The 21,577-nt window shown below is 36.5% G+C and overlaps 1 protein-coding gene across 4 annotated transcripts in view; it reads right to left on the bottom strand.

Moving 5' to 3' along the window:
- The window catches only part of PTPRM (protein tyrosine phosphatase receptor type M), a 784,215-nt gene that overhangs the window by 307,924 nt on the left and 454,714 nt on the right, over positions 1-21,577 (bottom strand). For all 4 annotated transcript variants that reach the window (XM_063077465.1, XM_063077466.1, XM_063077467.1 and 1 more), the window contains exons 8-10: positions 18,380-18,688; positions 12,578-12,687; positions 1,386-1,587 (exon numbers count right to left, since the gene is read on the bottom strand). In XM_063077465.1, coding sequence (XP_062933535.1) covers positions 1,386-1,587; positions 12,578-12,687; positions 18,380-18,688 — 621 coding nt within the window. The remainder of the gene's footprint in view (positions 1-1,385; positions 1,588-12,577; positions 12,688-18,379; positions 18,689-21,577) is intronic.

Here is a 21,577-nt window from a genome sequence, read left to right as displayed (position 1 = left end):
AATAGAAATAGCAAAAGTGAATATTTTTCCTAAAAGAATACCCTCTTTAAGATAATCTTTGAAATACGATTTCCACAGGGGAGAATTTAAAAAAAATTCTTGGAATAAGTCCCCATGATACATTCATGTACTAGATAATATCATCTAAATTTATATGTAGGGATAAATTCACTTGATCAAGATCAGAGAAAAAGTACATGGAAGAATCATAACTAGAACCCAAATTTTCTGATTCCAAGTCCAGTGGTTTTTCCACTTTCGCAACTTAAAAACCGAAGTTATTTTTTTAACCTCTTAAGGACTTCTTCCTCTTTTCCAACTCTCCATATTGTTCCTATAACCTAATGTTTTACATTAAATATCAAATGTTTATAAATTTCAAGTCAAGTATCTGTTCATAAATAAAATCTTACACAACAAAAAAATATCCCTTAAGCTATAATTGTTTAAAAATAGAATTCCAAACCTCCTTCCCTCAAAACCTAGCAGAAAACTTATAATACTCTAGTGGTGAATAGTCTTTCTTCAATTCCAAACAAAAGCTTTTACAAATCTAAAAAGGAGGAATTCTAGATGTAAGTATTATTGATCTAACCCTGGCTGATAAAAAGAATTACCTCCCTCCCCCACCTGCATCACATCTATCCCCAACCCAAACAGTCAAAGCCAAAACTCAAATACTTCCCCACTCATACCCAAAGGGGAAAAAAATGGAAAAACAAAATGTCCGTGGAATTTTGTTTGTTGTTATTACACATTCCATACCAGATGGCAACTTCATTTCCTCTAGTCTGAAGTGCAAAGAAATTTTACGAACAGCTGAACATGCCCAGAAATATTTCTCAAATTATATCTTTTGTTGGATGATGTAATTGAGTCTCTAAAAGTGAAAAGCTAGAGGCCCTAAGTGCCTGGAGCCATGCTGTATGTCACCTCTTTCTTCAGGACATGAGACTACTCATGGGGAAGGTCCCAAGGGAGGCTGATCTTTTGCAAGTGGACTCCATATGATGCTGCCTTTCTGCTGAGCTCTCAATCATTCAGGGCTCATTACAGAGATTTTTCCAATGCCGCTGCTCTGGTAACTTGGGATTGCAAAGAACACGGGAAGTGCCTTAACAAAACTTCTGCCTCATGTCCAAGTCCTGCAGGGCAAATTGCTAACAGAGTGGCCACTTCCTAACACCAGAGGATCTTAAACTCCCAAATGATAAATATTTGCAGTATTTCATTTAATTCCATGAGTATGATTTTTAGACATCCAGAGGAATTAATTTGAATTAAAATGTGTTAGTTTGGGTGAGTTTTGTGTACTTGACAATGGGAATGAAAAAGTACAAAAATGCTACTTCTGATAAAAGATATAACTCATAAATGTATAATACCTGATATTTTGGTGGTGAACTGGTTTGTTGCTGGAGGCCCAAAACCCTTAGCTGTGCTCGCTCGGATGGTAAAGGAGTACGTGGTCCCTGGATACAGCCCGAAAAACAGAAAATGGGTTTCATTTCCTAGTTTTGAAACTCTTCCACTTTGATTGGATAAATCTATTTCTGGGTCAAAGGAACTGACTGCTTTGTAGGTGATCTGCAAAAGAAAGAGAATGTGATAAAATACCTGGAGCAGATGGACCCAGATTGCATCATTATCCAGTAAACCCTTCTGATGTATGCACAGTCAGACACTGTATGATAAGTTCTCCTACCCACTTAGACTCTTCGAATCCTGAATCCAGGGAAGGGGAGCAGGAGCTCAGCCAAAACTGTTATGAGTTATTACTTACACAGACAGAAGAACGTAAAGCCAGTCGATTAGAACATAAAGGATGAGTTCAGGTTTAAGCTAATACCATGAAGTTGTTTGCTTTCAAAATGTCATTTTGTAAAACACATGATAGCTGGTTTAGAACTAAGTAACAAAATATTCAACTAGCTCAAACAGACAAGGCACTGGCAGGGGGAAGGCCTCATCTCTTATCTAGTGGCCATAATTTGATTTAGCACTGAATAGGATTATTGTCTACTGGGAACAAGGACACTTTTAAGTGTTTTCATCATGTGGGCAAAGATGTCTGCTCCAAAAATAAATCGTAGACACATCACATGCTAGCAGTTCCTGATGCTATGAATGGAGGGTCATCATGGGTCATATTTATTTCTTTTCTTTAGAGAAGTGCTGTCCAACAGAACTTTCTGTCACGATGGAAATGTTCTATTCTGCACTGTTCAATAGAGTAGCAACCAGCCACATGTGGCTACTGAGCACTTGAAATGCGACTAATGAGACTGAGAAACTGAAAATTTTATTTTATTTAATTTCAATTAACTAAAATTTAAATTTAAATTGCCATGCATGATTAGCAGTGGCCATATCGAACAGTGCAGCTCTAGAAGTTTTCATGATATTTACTACATAACAGATATTCAAAGCATGTTGGATGAGTGTACAATGTTTGAAAATAAATATAACATAGGTTCCTTTAAAATTTGCCCTTTCAAATGATTTTTTAAAGAATTTGCTTATGAGTAGTTCATCAACTGTTCAAGAACATGCACTTTAGTGGTGATTACTAACTTCTACTGGTTATAATGACATAATTTTTAAATGTGGCACATTCAAAAGTTTTAAATTGCAAAACTGAGCACTTTTCTTGCTTTTAAATAGGTAAACTTACTTAGAATTTATATGCATGAACACTAACACTGTTATTATACGAAGTCATAATTGACATTCTTTCTTCTTATAGTTATACCATGTCATTACAATTAAGACGACCTCTCTGAAAGATTATTTAGATTGAATCAACTACGATTTGGCAAGAAAATGTTTGCTATATATATTAGTCACCACAGTGCATGACACCAGCAGTGACAGGCAGAATGTCCGTTGTTAACCCTCAACACTCTTCTCTCACCGAACACTGGAAATGAAATGCGTCTGGGGAGACGACTGGGTGCTTATGTGCTCACTGGGTCCTCCATTCTGATAATCCCAGAAAAGAGGGTAGTTCAGGTGGGGCAGATATAACCTGTGACTGAATAAATGCTTTCCAAAGTCTACGTTCACACATTCAAAACATACTCATTGAGTGCATCTAATGTGCCAAGCACTGTGATCTGAGCTGGGGTTTCACATAGTGATTCAGGAACTGCACCAGCCCAAAGGAGGTAGCAGTCTGGTGTGGTAAAGAGAGAAGCAATCCAACAAGTGTGATACAGTGTAATTACCATAGGGACCAGCACTGCCCACCAGGGCTAGGTTAGTCCTCTTCATTTTACTGCCTGACTAAGAGCGTTAATGGCACACAAATGAATATGGGACAGGGCCCCAAATCCTTAGTTTTGTGTTTCAGATATGCTTTCACCTTCTTCTCCAAACTCATTTCTAAATATGAACACCATGACATTATATCACCTTCTGTCTGGTTAGGGGATAAAGATTTACTATCCACAAACACTTATGAGGCTTTCTTTTCTGTCTTTTTTTTCCCTTTCTTCTTTTTTTTTGTGGCTGGCTGGTATGGGGAACTGAACCTTTTATCTTAGTGTTATAAGGCTGTGCTCTAACCAACTGAGCTGAACAGCCAGACCATATGAGGTTTTTCTGACACTGCTGTTGCTCATAAACTTTTACCTGTCCAGAACATGATAGTTACCTCTGTCCCATTTTCTCTGCCTAATCAGATTCATTTACTCAAATGAATCAAATACTGACTATGAGCACTGTGGCCAGCAGGTGGAAACAGGCCCTGCCCTCAGGTCGCTAAGAACCTGAACGAGGGGTGAGGGTGGTGGGGGGGTGTATGTAGCTGGGGAGACATACAATAAGTACATTAAGAATTTTAAAACACTATGTTCCATGGAAGAAATGAACAGGGTACTAAGGTAACGGGGTGGGGAGGGATGTACATGCACACCCATTTAGAATAGCTGGAGGTGGGTCCATAGAGGATATGACAGTTAAGTTGAAGAGACTTGAACTTTGAGAAGGGGCCACTCATGCCAAGAGTTGGGGAAGGGCAGCATGAGCAAGGCTGTGAAGCAGGAGTGTGCCGGGCCTGGGGGACGCACAGAAAGAAAGCCTGTGTGGCCCGTGGGGACTGCAGTGGTGGGCAGGACTATAGCATGCAGTCCTCTGTGCCCTGAGATAAGAAGCTTAGATGCATACAACGGGAATCCTTTGAACGCTTTTAAGTATGAAAATAAAATGATCTTATTTCCCTTATAAAAAGATCACCTTGGCTACCAGGTGGAAGATTGATTTGATTGGAGGGGACAATAAAGGTAGCAGGGAGACCACTAGGAACTACCACAGAGGCCAGGGGCTGGAGCTATTAGAAATACTGTCACTTAGACAAAAGTGGGGTGGTGGAGACAGCGAGAAATATTTCCTGCATATTTTAGAGATGAAACAGAACTCAGTGATGGATCGGATATCAGGAAAAGGTGGAGGAATCAAGAATAGGTTCCATGTTACAGGCTTGAGCAAAAGATGGTCCCACACAGTTGGATGTGGGTGTACCAAGTTTGCAAAGTGTATGACAGTCAAGTGCACATGTGTGTGTGGCATAAAGCTGGGGTTTGAGAGAGGTCTGAGCTGGAAATGGAGATTTGGTGTTGACCAGCACTGAAATGACATCCTGGTTCAGGAACTGATGAGATCACTGAGAAAGGGAGTTTCGAAAGAAAAAAGGGTGCCCAGTACCATTCCCTAGTGAACACTGACCTTTACTAAAGGATAGACGAGAAGTCAACAAAAGGAAGAAAGCCAAAAGAGAGAGCTGTCACAGAAAGCAAAGGAAATGAGAAAATGTTTTTGAGAAGGAAATGTTCTCCAAGACACTGCTAACAGTTCAGCTGAGATTGGGACAAAAAAGTGTCCGTCCGTGTCTCAAGCCAGAGCTCCAGGTCTGCTTATCTTGAGCCATCCTCAACCCGGCCTAGCAATCACTAGATCTGCCAAATGCCTCCTGTTGTGACTGTGTTCATACAATTCACCAGGTGATAAACCATGAAGTGTTGTAAAATGTTCTGTTTTAGTCTTAAATCATGATTTAAATATGCCAGAGGAATCAGAACATTTCAAATAATTTTACCTTCTTTCTGAGGAGTAACCAAAATCTTATTCTTCTTTCTGATTCCAGTGTGATCAGTAAATATTTGGCACTCAGTATATAGTTTCTTAAAAAGACTCCTAGGGAGAGCAGGTGTGTGCATACGCTCATGTAAACACCGCTAATTCGGCCCTTCAGTACAGGCTATAAAGCAGATACTTTACTAGAGGACTTGCTGTTCTACCAGGCCTGATGGGTTTGTACTTGCTGATAGCCTTGCAGTTGCAGGATAAGCTACACTGGGGTTCCTAACTATCTTTCAGTCATAGCCCATTGATTATTTGGTAAAAACTATAGATCATTTCTCCTCTACTGCTAAAAAATGCACATACATACTAATTCACGCACTTCTAACAAGTATGAATCCTCCCCCCAACCCCTAACAAACAAATAGGTTGTACATATGTGCATACCCAATATGTCAGAAAATTCATGGATTTCTCCCTCAAACTTATCCACAGAGCCCTGGGAGTCTGAATGCCAGGAATGAAGAAAGCTTCTCAGGAAAAAGGGCAATCTAACTCTATAAATCCACTGTCTGCCACAGAGTTGATACTCAGTGACCACCTGCTGGCCTGAGCGGTAGTTCTAAGGGGCACCAAAACTGGAGTCCACCTCCATGCTCAAACACAAATGCACACATCCTTTTGGCACTTGTCTTTTCATTTCTTTATTCAACAAATGTTTATTAAGTATAGGTACTTAAGTACAGGAGGAAACTCCCAGAAGGAAAGTTTGGGAAAGCTTTTACACTTGCATGGTATCATTGGTTGAGGGTTGGAGAAATTTTAATAGAGCCTCTGTACAGAATACTGATGTTTCAGTGTTGGATGTACATACTTTTATGGGATTCCCTAGGTCTAAAACAAACTGACACACCAACATGTGTGCAGGTTAGACTTAGGTGACATGGAATAACCTGTTGCATCTATTGGATGATTTCTGATTTGTAGGTAAGTGCCTGAAATCTAAAATTATCTTCCTCATTTCTACTTAAAGTCTCAAATTCTGAACTGAAACATTCATAGAAACCACAATAGAATAACATGCAATCTTTGACAATCAGGGGAATCACAGTCTCCTAGGGAGTGTGAATTGATGGTAATTCCATCAGCATAAAATACAGTCCTTTAACTGAGATCCCAGCAACCCACTCTGTGAATACAAAGGAATAAATAATTAAATCTGATTTCAGTGGAGGAAAGTACCTAGGATACTTCAAAGAAAAGTATGTTATTTGAATGAAATGCCAAGAGAGAAGAAGTAGTACTCAGGAAGTCAATGGAGGGATAACATGGGAGAAAGAAGAATTTAAACAAAAGCAGGTGGTGTGATAATTCAGAAGGTTCTTAAAGAAAATCCCATATCCATGGCTTATTAAATTCCAGGAGGAAAATAATGGTGATGAAGTAATAAATATAAATTGGCCCAAGGATATATTTTTATGACAGTACCATGCTGTTTTGGTCACTATAGCTTCGTAATATAATTTGAAGTCAGGTGATGTTATGCCTCCAGCTTTACATTTTTTTTTTGCTCAGGACAGCTTTGGCTATTCAGGGCATTTTTTTGTTCCATATGAATGTTAGGATTGTTTTTTCTATTTCTGTGAAGAATGTCATTGGTATTTTGAGGGGGATTACATTGAATCTATAGATCACTTTGGGTAGTACGGACAATTTCACAATGTTGATTCTTCTAATTCAAGAACATGGAATGTCTATTCATCTTCTTGTGTCCTCTTTAATTTTTCAGTAGTGATTTATAGTTCTCATTATAGAGATCTTTCATGTCCTTGTTTAAATTGATTCCTAGGTATTTTATTTTTTTGTTGAATATTATAAATGGGCTTACTTTCTTGATTTCTTTTTCTGCTAGTTCATTATAGGATAATAAAAACACTACTGATATTTGCTTGTTGATTTTGTGTCCTATAACATTACTGAAATTGTTAATCAGCTCTAAGAGTTTTTTGGTAGTCTTCAGGTTTTTCTATGTATAGGATCATATCATCTGCAAACAGGGACAGTCTGACTTCATCTTTTCTAATCTGGATGCCCTTAATTTCTTGCCTGATTGCTCTGGCTAGTGCCTCCAGTACTATGTTAAATATTAGTCGTTGGAGTGGGCATCCTTGTCTTGTTCCTGTTCTAAAGGATGATACTGGCAATGGGTTTGTTGTATATGGCTTTTATTGTGTTGAGACATTTTCCTTCTATACCTAATTTGCTGAGAGCCTTTATCATGAAAGGATGTTGAATTATGTCAAATGCTTTTTCTGTGTCTATTGAGATATGACCATATGGTCTTTGTCCTCGATTTTGTTGATGTGATGTATCACATTTCAGAAAAATGGAACAGAATTGAGAACCCAGATATCATTCCACAGCTTTACAGCCAACTGATCTTTGACATAGGCATCTTCAACAATATACACTGGGGAAAAGACTGCCTCTTCAAAAAATGGTGCTGGGAAAATTAGATGTCCATAAGCAGAAGAATGAAACTAGACCTGCACCTCTCACCATGTACCAAAATCAATTCAAAATGGATTAAAGGCTTAAGTATAAGCCCTGAAACTATAAAACTACTAAAGGAAAATATAGGGGAAACACTTCAGGAAATAGGACCGGGCAAAGACTTTATGAATAAGAATCTAAAAACACAAACAACAAAAGAAAACAATAAATGGGATTTTATCAAACTAAAAAGCTTCTGCACAGTCAAAGAAACAATTTACAGAGTGAAAAGGTAACCTACAGAATGGGAGAAAATATCTGCAAACTATACATCTGACAAGGGATTAATATCAAGAATATATGAGGAACTAGAACAAGTACACAGTAAAAAACCAAATAACTCAATTAAAAAACGGGCAAAGGAGCTAACAGACATTTTTCAAAGGAAGACATACAAATGGCCAACAGGTACTAGAAAAATTGTTCAGCATCACAAATCATCAGGGAAATGCAAATCAAAACCACACTGAGATATCATCTCACCCCAGTAAGACTGGCAATAATCAAAAAGACTGAGAAAAACAAATGCTAACAAGGATATGGAGAAAGGGAAACTCTTGTACACTGTTGTTAGGACTGTAAATTAGTACAGCCTCTATGGAAAACAGTATGGAAGTTACTCAAACAGCTACCATATGACCCAGCCATCCCACTTCTGGGTACATATCTAAAGGAATGAAAATCATCAAGTTGAAGGGATACCTGCACTGCCATGTTCATCACAGATCTATTTACAATAGGCAAGATATGGAACCAACCTAAATGTTCATTGAAGGATAACTGGTTAAGGAAAATGTGGCATAAATACACAATGGAATACTACTCAGACATAAAAAAGAATGAAATCCTGCCATTTACAGCAACATGGATGAGCTTGGAGAAATTATGTTAAGTGAAATAAGCCAGGCACAGAGGGAAAAATACTGAATGTCCTCACTCATAAGTGGGAGCTAAGAGGGAAATAAGGAAGGAAAGAAAGACCACAGTGGTGTGCTGAACTTGCAGAGGGAGACTAGATCTAGGGTTGCCGGGGCAGTGGGAGGTAGACTGGGGAGAGGGTGTGTGCGGGACATGGGGAATAACTGCAATTTGAGGTGGTGGGCATGCTGGTAGCATTGATTTGCTCACCACATCTTGGGCACAAGTCATCTCTTGCCCTATAAATATGTATAATCAATACAAAAAAAATAAAATAAAATAAACAAATAAATAACAGGAAAAAAAAAATATATATAAATTGGGATTAGCACGGAAGGCCTTTAATATTGAAACCAAACTCGGCCTAATTCTCTTCCTTTCCCATCATTCCCCATCATTCCCCATCTCAGTCGATGGTGATTAACTGAGCTCAATTATCCAGGCTCAGGATCATGAGGTGTCTTCAACTCTTGACTTGTCCAAGTCCCAATCAGTTGATAATCCAGACCATTCTACTTTATGGTGTGCCCATGCAAAACTGCACTTTATGCTCTGTTCTCACATTAAACTGAGTGGCTGAGTTTGGTACCTACTTCATTCTGTCTAGAGTTAGCTGCTGACAGGACAGTTATTTCCAGCAGAGAAGGGGCAGTATCTTTTCTACTTTTATTTTCTTCCAATACCTTACAAAAACTAAATACCTACTGATGTGTTACTTTCATGACCAGGAGTTTGAAGTTTCCTCACTAGGCAATCAAGGGATACATAAAGTTAGTGAGGTACAATGAGAGCACTTGGACGTGCACCCTTGTGCATTTGGGAGTGTCACTGACTGATAAACTTCTAGAAATAGGTTTCACATGTAATGTTTAAATTTCCATAGATAGTCCCAAATCGCCTACAAAAGAGATTGCAAAATGTATGTTTCCACCAACAGCCTTTGCTTGTATGCATTTATCCACATCACTGATTAACACTTGATATGTTACAGACATTTAAACTTTCTGTAGCACTTAATTATTTCATTTCTTAATCCTTAGTAAGGTTGGGTAGGTACCTACCCATATGCTTACATGCCAGTTAATTTTGTTCTATAAGCTGCCTTCTCTTATTCTTTTTCCACTTTTCTAATGGGGTGTTTGGACTTTTTCTTATTAATCTGTATCAGACTCTGGATGTTACAGTACCACCCTGTTGACTGCTGTAAGTGTTAAAAATAATTTCTCCAAGTCTTCTGTTTGTATTTAGTCTTTCTCCATGTTATCATTCATCATTCAGAATTTTAGAATCTTACATAACCATATGTCAATTTTTTTTTAATGACTTCTGGATTTTATGTCATAATGAAGATAATATTACAAAAATGTCTTCCTATATTTTTCTTATACTGTTCTTATAAGTTTAGCTTTTGCGTTTAGACCGTGAATCTATCTGGTATTTATTTTTGTATGATGTGCAGCATATTATTCTTGTAATAAAATGCTAAGTTTGCTAACATTTATTAAATTGCATCCACTTATATTCATAAATGAAACTGCACTATAGCTTCTATCTTGTAAAATTCTGGGAAAACATGCATCTAGTTGTTAACAATAGTTCCTCTGGAAAGTAAATTTGGGAAGCAAGGATATTTTATTTTGAACACTTCTGTACTTAAAACATTCTTTCAGAAATCAGTATTACATTTATAACTTGATAAAATGAAAAATTATGACAGCTATTGAGGAGGAGTGTAATTATCAGACCCAGGTATTAGGAAAATAACTGTGACAAAATTAAATGGCTCAAGTGGGGCGCTAAGGTCTGAGAGGGGCTAGAGCCAGAACAAAGAAGAGAACAGAAAGGAAAGGCTAATTTTCAGAAGGCTGAGGATGGAAATTAGAGGAGTATAAAGGAGAGGGCTAAGAATAAAACCAGAAGAATGCCAGAATGCTGTAAACTGCCATAACTCCAGGAAAAAGCAATGTGGTCATCGTTTTTCAATCATTAATGCTTCAGTATATCTTTCATAAGAGGTATAGAGAGAACTCTCTAAGCCTATAACATATTAATTACCACATCTACTGGATTCAGTCTTTTTTTCTTGTTCAAAAACTATCCCAGTGTGCTACCTACCATACAGAAAAATCTGTCATTAATTAGTAAACTTTTTTCATCCATAATAATTTATCTCAGCATCCAGTTTTTACCTATTGTCAAATGTGACTCCATGACAGAATACACTATTCCCACAGTCCCTGCTTCTTTGGGGGCAACCGTTTGACTTCCTCAGCATGATGTCTGTCCCAGAAGGCTGTGGTGCTCCAGCGAGGGGACAGAGTCTGGCTCAACACCAGTCTTCAGCTCTAGCAGGACGCTGTGTGGCTGAGTGAATCCCAGCATGCAGGAGTATCTCAGCTAAAGAAGGACTTCCTCCTAGACTTCACCTGGGGCCTGCCTGAGGAACCTGAGAACTCCCTTCCTTCTTACTTCTAAAAAACACGGGGAAAGGGGGAGAAAGATTTGGTGGCCAGAAAACTTATATTTAGTCACTGGAGCCCAATTCACACATTTGACTTTTCCCTTTTGATCCCTAGAAAAATGAGCCACCATGCTCTATTCATATGTATCTCAGTTCTAAAATCCTGATTTCTGACACATTCACACATCCCCATTGTACCAGCATTTAGATCAGCGTTCAACTGGGAGATTGTGGCTCCTGAATCAGAGAGATTAACGGGTTCTTCCTTTGAATTATTATTACTATTGTTTTCACGTTAAAGTTACTTATCACACAAAGATATGTGTCCAGTAGGATTAGAAAGAAAGAATCTTGCTATTATTTTCTGTCTGTCTAGACAGCAATATGTGGCTTTTAGGACAGGTGGACTTACTGCTTGGAACTTAAAGTTGATTCCAGTAAAAAGTCCTGTTATTCTTTGGTAAGAATCCCTAACACTGAGAACTAAAAATGGTCATGGGGCAAAAAATATTAACTAAAAGATTCTCATCACAGAGAAAAAAAATGAATTTGTTTGATTTGATTATAAAAACTTGGCTTTATAAAAGGTGAGCCATGAATTTTAAATTCTTTTACAATGAAGCAGGCAATAAAACAGTATCAATAACAGCAGGAAATTCAACTTTTTTCTTTTATCTTTCTTCATTTAGCTTTCAATTAAATTTTTTTTTTTGCATTTCAATACCAGTTTTCAATAGTTATAAGGAAACATAAATGTGAGGCTAGTAGGGTCAGTGAGGGAGTTAACCAGTGATTACTGTCTGACAGCTAATCTGCCAAGCCTTTTGTCAGGAATTTTGAAAGGTATTCAAGCAGAGGTTCCATATGAGGATTTGCCATGATTTTTAGGAAACTTACAACATATAATTTTGTTGAATTTGCATTCAAATAAATGCTAGCTTAAAAAAACACACCTGCTTGTTTCTATGACAATAGGCACAGTGAATGATGCTCACACACATGATGATGAATGTCACCCTGTTATTGCTGTTATTTTTTTCCACGAACAATTCATCAAATTCTTCTCTGCTATCTATCATTCAAACATTTGATATGCCTCAGTAGACAAAACTATGTCACAGAAGTCCAAAGGATGTTTTGCTAATACTAAGAAACCAAAAGGCATTATTCTACTGTTACTCCTAAGATAATTTTTATTGCCTTTGCTAATTAGAACATCAGCATTCTTCCATAATTCAGTAGTAAAATATTTCATAGCTAAGGAAGAATAGCATTTTGTGGTGCCTTCTAATCAATATGTTTCAAAATTCTTATTGTTTTTATTAAAGATTTTTTTTAATGTTAAACATATAATATATAATCTGGAAACATCCAACTTGTAAATATGTATCCTGAAATTATACATAATTCAAAAACATATTGTTTCTATACAATAACCATTTTAACTATTGAAAGCATTACACTTCTTAAAAGGCATTATGCCATAATGCATTTTAAATACTAAATAGCCTAGATTAACATAAGAAATCATCATAATATTAAAGTACTAGCAAATGTATGTACTACCTCATATAAAGTGATTACACCATACGTTTGAGTTGGTTCTCTCCACTGAAGAAATATCTTCTCTTCAAAGGTACTTCCTTGGATGGATTCAGTAGGAACAGCACCTGGGACTAAAGGGGGTGGAGGGGGAGATAGACAGTTGAGTAATAAACCAAGAAAAGAAAAGAACAAGGTAAATTTTTCCAGACTTGGGAGATTTTAACCCTCTATTGAGGCACAAGATTTTAATAGTCCATAGACACACTGAAGTTTTCTTTCAAAAATCTGAAATCTAAAACCATTTTATCTATGCCATCTTTATTAAAAAAAAAATTTCATTATTTTCTCTTTAAAGTTTGAATCAAATAGGCTGAGCTCAGTGATTATACTTTAAATGAACTTTATGAATATGAAGGAACAAGAATTCTCACATGCTACTCGTGGGAGGGTGAATCAGAACAGCCACTTTGGAAAATCATCTGGTAGTATTTAATAAAGTTAAAGACACACAGACTATATAACCCAATAATCCCACCTCCAGGTATATTCCCTGATAATATTCTTGCATACATGTGCCAGGAGACATATATAAGAGTGTTAACATAGTAATGCTTTTAAATAATAATAATAATATAAAATTGGAAGCAAATCAAATGGTTTAATAAATGGTGCTCCATTCATATGATAAAATACTGAAAAGATTAAAAATAAATGAGTTTATATTCATCATCATGGATATATTTTATAACCATAATATTGAGTCACAAAAGCATGTCAAGGAAGAATATATATGAGCTACTGTACTAATATGTTTATTAAAAATACATACAAAACAGAAGCTGATGTAAATAAAATAACAATACAATTTCAAAAATTATTTTATTTGTTAATAATATAGGAGATTTTTGAAAGTTTGATGCCATTTTTTCAAAATCTAAAATATGTAGCTCCTTATAAGCTTACAAGAAAATCTAATTAACATGAGGGAAAATGGAAATTTACTTGCCAATTTTCTATAAAATAATATTTAATATTATTTAAGCAATATTACTTATCTCATTTTAAATTCAGTTTTTGAGAATGCTTTATACTATATACAGTTTAGTATACTAGTATGTCTATACTATTTATAGGATATGTATATACTGTTTATAAATACACATATATTTGGGGACGTATGATCAAATTGTTTGGTGATGGCATGATCAAAAAGTGGCTGTAGAGGACTCACACATTCTGATTTCAAAACTTATGACAAAGCTACAGTAATCAAGAAAGTGTGGTATTGGCATAAGATAGACATATAGATAAATGGAACAGATTTGCGAATCCCAGGAATAAACCGTTATAGTTGCAGCCAATTGATTTTCAATAGGATGCCATCAAAATTCAATGAGAAGAGAACGATCTTCTCAACAAATACTGCTGGCACACATGGATATCCACACGCCTGCTGTACTGGGTTGCATGTCCCCCCAAACTCACTGAAGCTTGAATTGTGTCCCCAAGTTTTGCATATTAGAAACCTGGCCCCCACTGTGACTGCTGGGAGGGTGGGAAATCTTATTATAGTGATTGAAAGGTGGGGCCTTGTGAAGGTGATGAGATTGTGATTAGATTAATAACGGTGGTCAGGGGCGTGCTTCTGAGGGCTTTGAAAAGAGAGTGAATGAGGAGGCTGCTCTCTCTCTCTCTCTGCTCCAGCACCTTGCAATGTGATACCCTGCCAGCACCATCACCACCACCAAGGCTCTCACCAGATGTGTTCACTGCAGCTGGACTTCCTAGCCTCAGAAACTAAGCAATAAATTTTGTTTTCCTAATAAAATACCCAGTTCCATGTATTTTGTTATAAGCAGCAGAAATGGATTAATATATATGCCTCATTTCTAAGCATAAATGAATTTCTAAAATGAGGAAGTTGGATTAAGATGATTTCTAATTTCCAAACTCTAAATAATATATAAATATGATAATAATTGCTAATCCTGTGTTGAAGAAATCTGTGTAAGATTACATCAAAGTAAAGAAAAACACGGTATTTGAGAAGTTATGACACTCGTGAGTTCTAAGAAAATTTGAACTCCAGGCTCTTAGACTTTAATATTCATCATAATCAGAAGTTGAACTTAAAGCAGTCCTGAGAAATAAGATATACCTGAAAAATACCTGAGAAAATTCTACTGAGCCTCTTCCTCTTTCCCTTGACAGTGTTTACTATGACATCGTCATCAGTTTTCTCATAGTATCAAGATAACTATGATGAGTGGCTGTGTTATTTTGCAATGGTATTTCTTATTTGAAAATATTAATCTATGTACAGATGTAAGTATAAACTTAGAAAAAACAAACCTTTGGTTTCATTCAGTTAGTATAAAAGAGAGTAAAACAGTAATATAAAATGGAGGTATTCAAACGATACTGATCAGAGGACATCTTCAAAGGGTAAACTTACTAAAATGTACTGGAGGACACCCTGTAATTGACGGCATTGTCGAAATGTTCAGAGGAAAACCTAAATGGTATTCATATAATTTTTTTAAGGTCAGGAACAGATAAAGTGAATTTTTAAAAGAAAACCAGAAGATCAATTAAATTAGGGAAGACAGTACCTCACAGGAACTTAGCTCTAGCACCTGTTTTTAGAAGTTCTGGGAATTCAGGATTTAGGATATATAACCAGAACATCTAAATTTGTACCAGTTAGCACTGGACTATCTAGTGATACTCTTAACAGTAATAAAGAGGTAAATATTTTCTAACACACTTTTTGATGAAAGAAAAAATATTTCAATAAAATACAAAATGGAATACTACTCAGCTATAAAAAAGAATGAAATACTGCCATTTGCAATGACATGGATGGACCTGGAGAGAATTATATTAAGCGAAATGAGTCAGGCACAGAAAGAGAAATATCACATGTTCTCACTTATTTGTGGGAGCTAAAAATAAATAAATTAATGCACAAATAAACTGGGGGTGGGTGGGTAGAGGGAAGAAGACATAACAATTCCTTGAAGTTGATACGACAAGCAAACAGAAAGGAGGTTGTTGGGAGGGAGGTTTCGGTAATGGGCCACAATAATCAACCACGTTGCATATGAAAAAATAAATAAATAAATAAATTAAATTAAATTAAAAAAATAAAAATGAAAATACAATAAAACAATGTTCAATGAATTGCAACTTTTGTTAATGTTAGATAAAGTGCCCCTCTCACTCTTTTCTCTTCAAACTCTGTATTGTTTGACCATTATTCTGTCTTTTTTGCAGTCTTTTTTTTTTTTTTTTTGAGTAGGAAGCATAATTTAAGATAGAAGTTTTTCTCTAATTAACCGGATGCTGGCATGCTGTGAAAACAACAGATTTTTATTTGGAAGTAATATATCCCCCAAATTCTGAGACTATCAAGATAGTTTAAATAAACAAACAAAAATAAATGATTCTGACCTCATTTTTTGACAGAACTTCACAGAATTCCAAGCTCATGTCAGTTCTCAATTTGAAACCCACAAGAGTTGAGTGGGTTCATCCTTGAGCACGACACGGCTGCTCGTATCTAGAAATGACTGCATTGGATCTCTTTCATCGACTTAAACATTATTGTTGATTGAAACACAAATTAAGTGTTTATCAACAATATTTTATTTAAAGACTAATAATGTATTTTTGAGTGTTTATTATCTACTCAATATCATGCATACTGCTATAGAAAAACACATGGTTTCTCCTCTCAGGTAGTGTACAGTTAAATGAAAAGAGGGAACAAGGAAGGATCATAAAGAGTTACTATGAATCATCATCATCATCATCATCATCAGAACAAAACAACAGCAAAAACAGTCAACTACTAAAGGCCCCTCTTTGGCAGCTACAATTAGCTCTCTGTGTAAATTTCTTCTAATTGTTTTCATTCTCCCTTCTCAGATGCCAAAATTGAGGGTCAGCGATTTAAGGATCTCATCAAATGCAAATAAAGTCAGCAGAATATTAGTAATATGGGCTGGAGGAGCCGGAGACAGTTTTATGAAGGACTAAACTTGAGGGTAGGGGAGGGAGAGGATTGGGAAGCAGACTGGTGGAAAGGCACAGGCAGAGGAGAACAGACAGGCAATGGGGGAAGCCCAGGAGGCAGGGAGTGTGGCATACAGGACCAGCACTGAGGTGACCCTTTTGCAGAATGAGCTGCATTGGAAGAAAAGTTATTACTTCTAGAGTATGAGTCAAGAATACAGAAGACCTTGAGAGTCAAGGCTTTGGAATGAAAGATAAAAAGGAAGAGCCACTGAAGCTCCTATAGAGAGTGTGACATAATGAAAATGCATTTAAAAGATTAGTTCAGTGAGTGAGTGGGGGACATCAGAATGGGAAAAGGATAGAACCACAAAGAAAGGTTAGAAACGATTACAGGAATCACAACATAAAATAAGGAGGGTCTGAATATAGGTAGTGGAAGCTGAGAGAAAAGAACAATCTAATACTTTGGAAATAGAAACAACAGGAGTTGTGATCAGAATAAATACAGAAGTACAGGGGAGGAAGGGCCAGCAACGACTCGCTGGCAATGCTGCCACCATCTCTCTCTTTTCCTGGCAGATGAGGGAGAGTTGGAAGAAACAGAAATGGGCCTTCCAGTCTCAGCCTTGTCCGAGTGATTTGTATCAAGCTAAGACTCCCACCAAAATTAACTGCAGTAAAACAACTGTTTGTGAGTAACCCACACAGTAGGACTTCAGGGGTGACAGAAGAGAAGAGAGAAAGAGGTGAGGTGAGCTATTTACTCTGGCTGTTTCCATGTTTTTCTTCTACAGCAACATTCATGGTGGTGGGTAAATAATAAATAGTCCAAAATACTGTGTTAGCTCTTTAAATGAAACAATAAAGCATTAGTACAAACATTTAATTCATTATTTAATCAATGATCAAAATTACATAATCAGTTGCATGAAGAAACAAAAAGTTAAATATTTTTTTTCCCTAGGAATAAGTAAGTTTATTCATTTAACGGGCTTCCCAAGTTCTTTGCCACTTATTTTGATGCCTGGCAAATGAATTTTAGGCTGAATATATGACACACAACCATTGTATTGTATGTACTATATGAACACATTATTGTACACAAGGGTTCCTGTATAATCAGTGTAACAGCACACTTATATCCATGCTATGGGATTCAAGGCATAATTTAACAATTTGAAGTTACTGCATAGTTTACTTTTTAAGTCCTCATTTATAAAGGTAATATCCAATTGCGACATTGTTCCTATAAAGAAAAAATGGTCTATTTCATGACTATCAACTTGATGTAGGTCCCCAGCACTGTGTTGAAAAGCAAGGACAGCCTCTATTTTGTGCTACATTTTTATCTGAACTATGAAAAATGTTTTAGGATGCCATTTAAATATATGTTTAAATAAGCAATTTATATAAATAATCTAGTATCCCAAACAGCAATTTTTCAGTCCAATATGACAAAAAAGTTAAATGAAGAACTACCTAGAACAATATACAAGGGTACTTGAAAGCTCATGGCAAGATTTGTATTATCTTTTAATTCTATTTTTCCATGAACTTTTTGAAGTACACTTGTAGAATTATTATTTATAGAAAAGTAATTACATGACTAATGAAAATTTAAAATAAATTTCTACAGGCTTATTCCCTTTACACTCTTTCAGTCAGTGCTTAAGAATACAGAGCACAGATACGTATTTATGCTATTCAATAAAATCAGTAGTTCTTTCCTCCATTTTCACTTTTTAGAAACTTGCTTTTTGGAAGAACATATTTCACGTAAATATATCACTGAAAAGTACTCACGATCTTCATCTGTCTGTACTATGAGTTCTTGACTTTCCTTCCGTCCCTCCGGGTTCATGAGGATGAGCTTCACACTAACATTGGTGTATGGTGACAGGTTAGTGATCGTGTGCTGAGGGTGTGAATTTTCTGTATCCCAGCTCACTTCCTCTCGCACCTGCTCCTGTCCTCCGACTTGGTAACAGTAGTGGACGGTGAGATTATAACTGTGGCAACGAGTTACATTATATCCAAATGGCTCCCAGCGGATAGTGATTTGTCGAGATTTGACCTCTACTACTTCCAGTTTTCTTGGGCCGCGCATGGGATCTATTCAGAAAAGAAAAGAAGAAAAAAGAAAACTTAAGAGGAAAGAATGATAAAAGCTCTGGAGAAGCCCAAATATCACAGATATTTCTACTTGTCTCCAACACCTGGTCTCCTCTTCTTCCTGAATAATGAAATCCCTGAATCTTACACAGACATAAGGCTACCCTCAATAAAGACTAACGTTTCCTTTCTCTTCTCTGGTGTGATGTGGCCATGTGCCTAAGTTCTGATGAATGGCATGTAAGATAAAATGTCAAGAACAGTTTCTGGGAGACATTCTTAAAAGGAAGGGGCTTACCATCTTTTTCTCCTTCCTCCTTACTATTAGCTGGATTGAGAATATGATGTTTAGAGCTCATGTAGCCATTATGAACCAAAGAGGCACTTAACTGTTAAGACTTCAAAGCAATGATTAGTAAGGGGCTGAGGTCCTTGATAAATTGCTGAGCTACCATACCCGCCTTGAATGTCCTCTTCATTAGCAGAAATTAAATGCTATCTTATTTAAGCCTCCTTTTCCTCTGGGTGTCTGATAAAAGAAAAAAAATCTTAATACTAACTGATGTATATGTTCTATCTTTAAAAATTAATTTATAATTATATAATTGGAAAACATAAGAGTAAAAGCTTGAGAATTCAGCATGAAATTATATAATGATGAAAATATAATAATTCTAAATATATAACATTTATTGAGCACTTACTATGTACTATGAACTGCTCCAAGAAGTTTACCTTTCAGGGGTTTAGGGAAAGCCTACCTAAAATTTTCTGCTTTGGTATACCCATAGTTTATGGTATCCATAATTTTAATTTTTGTTTTTCTGAAGCGTGGTCACCATATATGAATGTAAAGTGGTCAACAACTGCCAAATGAAAATAAACATGAAAACTTGAAAAATAATAGCTACCATTTACTGTGCACTTACTATGTGTGAATTGCTTTACATATAGTCTCTTAATCAAAACAGTCCTATGAATTAAGTATTTTTATTCCCTAAATCTAGCTGAAAAGTTGTGAGCAAGGTAGGTTCAACAACATGACCAGGGTCAAGGTTTGACTGTGGCACTTGAATTTAGACCTGGTGACTAAACATACTGCTGCTTCAACGCTACTTCAGTCTCTTCTAAACTAAAGAGAAGCAGATTTAAAAAAATTAGGATATCAAAGATACCTAAAAATCCACCTAAAACATGACCAAAGAATGTAAAATATAATAAAGACTTAACATATCTAATCTGGAGACAAAAGTGCTGGGAAGAATTCTTTTCCCTCCTCTCAATTCCATAAAAGAGGGATCTAGGCTGTATTCTCCATTCCTGCCTGTACCCAGGGCACTGGAAATGTGTTTTGACCACTGTGGAATTTCACTTCTTGATGGCCATTTGTGAATAAATCTCTTGTGTCTGTTTTCTCCATCATTTAAAGACCTAGAGAGAACTCAGGACCACCCCTGATGCAACCTGCAACAAATGAAAATGTTTGAAGTAAAATAATGTTTTGGTTTTATATATGCAAGGTAGGATTCATCTGCCACATTTCTGCTCAAACCATAAAATAAGGTTAAAAATGATCATTCATGCTATTTATCTTGTGATAACTCTAGGAACTGAGGACAAGTGTGACCAACTCCCCCACCCCCCGAGAATCTTGAGTGGCATTTTCATGGAATGCTCCTTATTACTAAATTAATTTTTCATCTTTAAATTACTAGTGTGGGGAAAATATAAATAAGTTATTTAGAAGTAACATCAATGTTTTTTTCCAGATTAGTGACTTCTCGCAATTTAAAGAAAATGTCTAATTTCACATAATGCTTTATTAGTTGAATGTTTCATAAAAACTTTTAATAAACTCCACATCCCTGATAAACAGATTAACATGTGCCTCTTCACCCTCTTCCTTATTAATCACGGGTCTCCACAAGGACTGTTCTAAAGCATTTTCCCAAGGTTTTCATCAATGTTGCTTACTAATGAAATGACTAAATGCTTCAGATATTAGTTTAAACAAGCAGTGCAATTCTAACTTAATTTCAATGGCAAAGTATTTTCCACTGCATAAATAAGCATGCATTATGTCAATATTCCTTAGCTAAGAAAATACATACTTAAATTAAGCCCCAGGATTAAAAATCAAAGGGTTCAGTCTGTCTCCTGGTCAAGTTTTCTTGAAATGCATCCTCCCTTCCTTTTGGTTATACCTCTTAGAATTCCATCACAGTAAGATTACGTCTCACACTTTCCATGTATTTGCCAAGTAAAACAGCTAAGCACAGCACAAAACAACCACCACTATGACCAAGGCTCCAAAGTCCCCACTGTTGGGAGTGGTAACTAATGAACTAGATAGAGACAGAGGCAGCATGAGGTCTACATCTCAGACGAAAAGAGGCTTGCACTCACTGGCTTGCATCTTCAAGTTCTGGGTTAACCAAAACAAAACCGTCTTATAGAAGCTCTTACAAACAGAGCATTTCCCTTCATGCCCTTTGCAGGCATTTGCCTGTAGATATAGTTCTGTCTACTAATATGTTGATATCAACATGGCAGAGTCAATATCAACTGGGGTAAGAATGAATCGTACCAACAGGGGTAGGGATGAAGGCCACTTTGACTCTTCGATTCCTAATCACTTCTCCCATCAGTCAAGAGCTTAAGAGAGAGGTGGAATCAAAACCATGACACAGGCAACATGGCCCACATCAGATGAAGTACTGCCACTTTCTCTTGCTAGGGCCAAAGGCAGGGTAAGAGAGTTGGGAAATGGCTAATAAAACAGATGTATCCAACAACATAAACAAAATGCTCTGTGCTACCATGTGCCTGTGATAACATCCTCCTTTACTGACTGTGAGGACAGGCCAAGTCCAATGACCATGGAAATGT

The sequence above is a fragment of the Cynocephalus volans genome, chromosome 13, assembly GCF_027409185.1.
Source record: "Cynocephalus volans isolate mCynVol1 chromosome 13, mCynVol1.pri, whole genome shotgun sequence".
Taxonomy (NCBI): Eukaryota; Metazoa; Chordata; class Mammalia; order Dermoptera; family Cynocephalidae; genus Cynocephalus; species Cynocephalus volans.
This window is presented reverse-complemented; position numbering and strand designations above follow the sequence as displayed.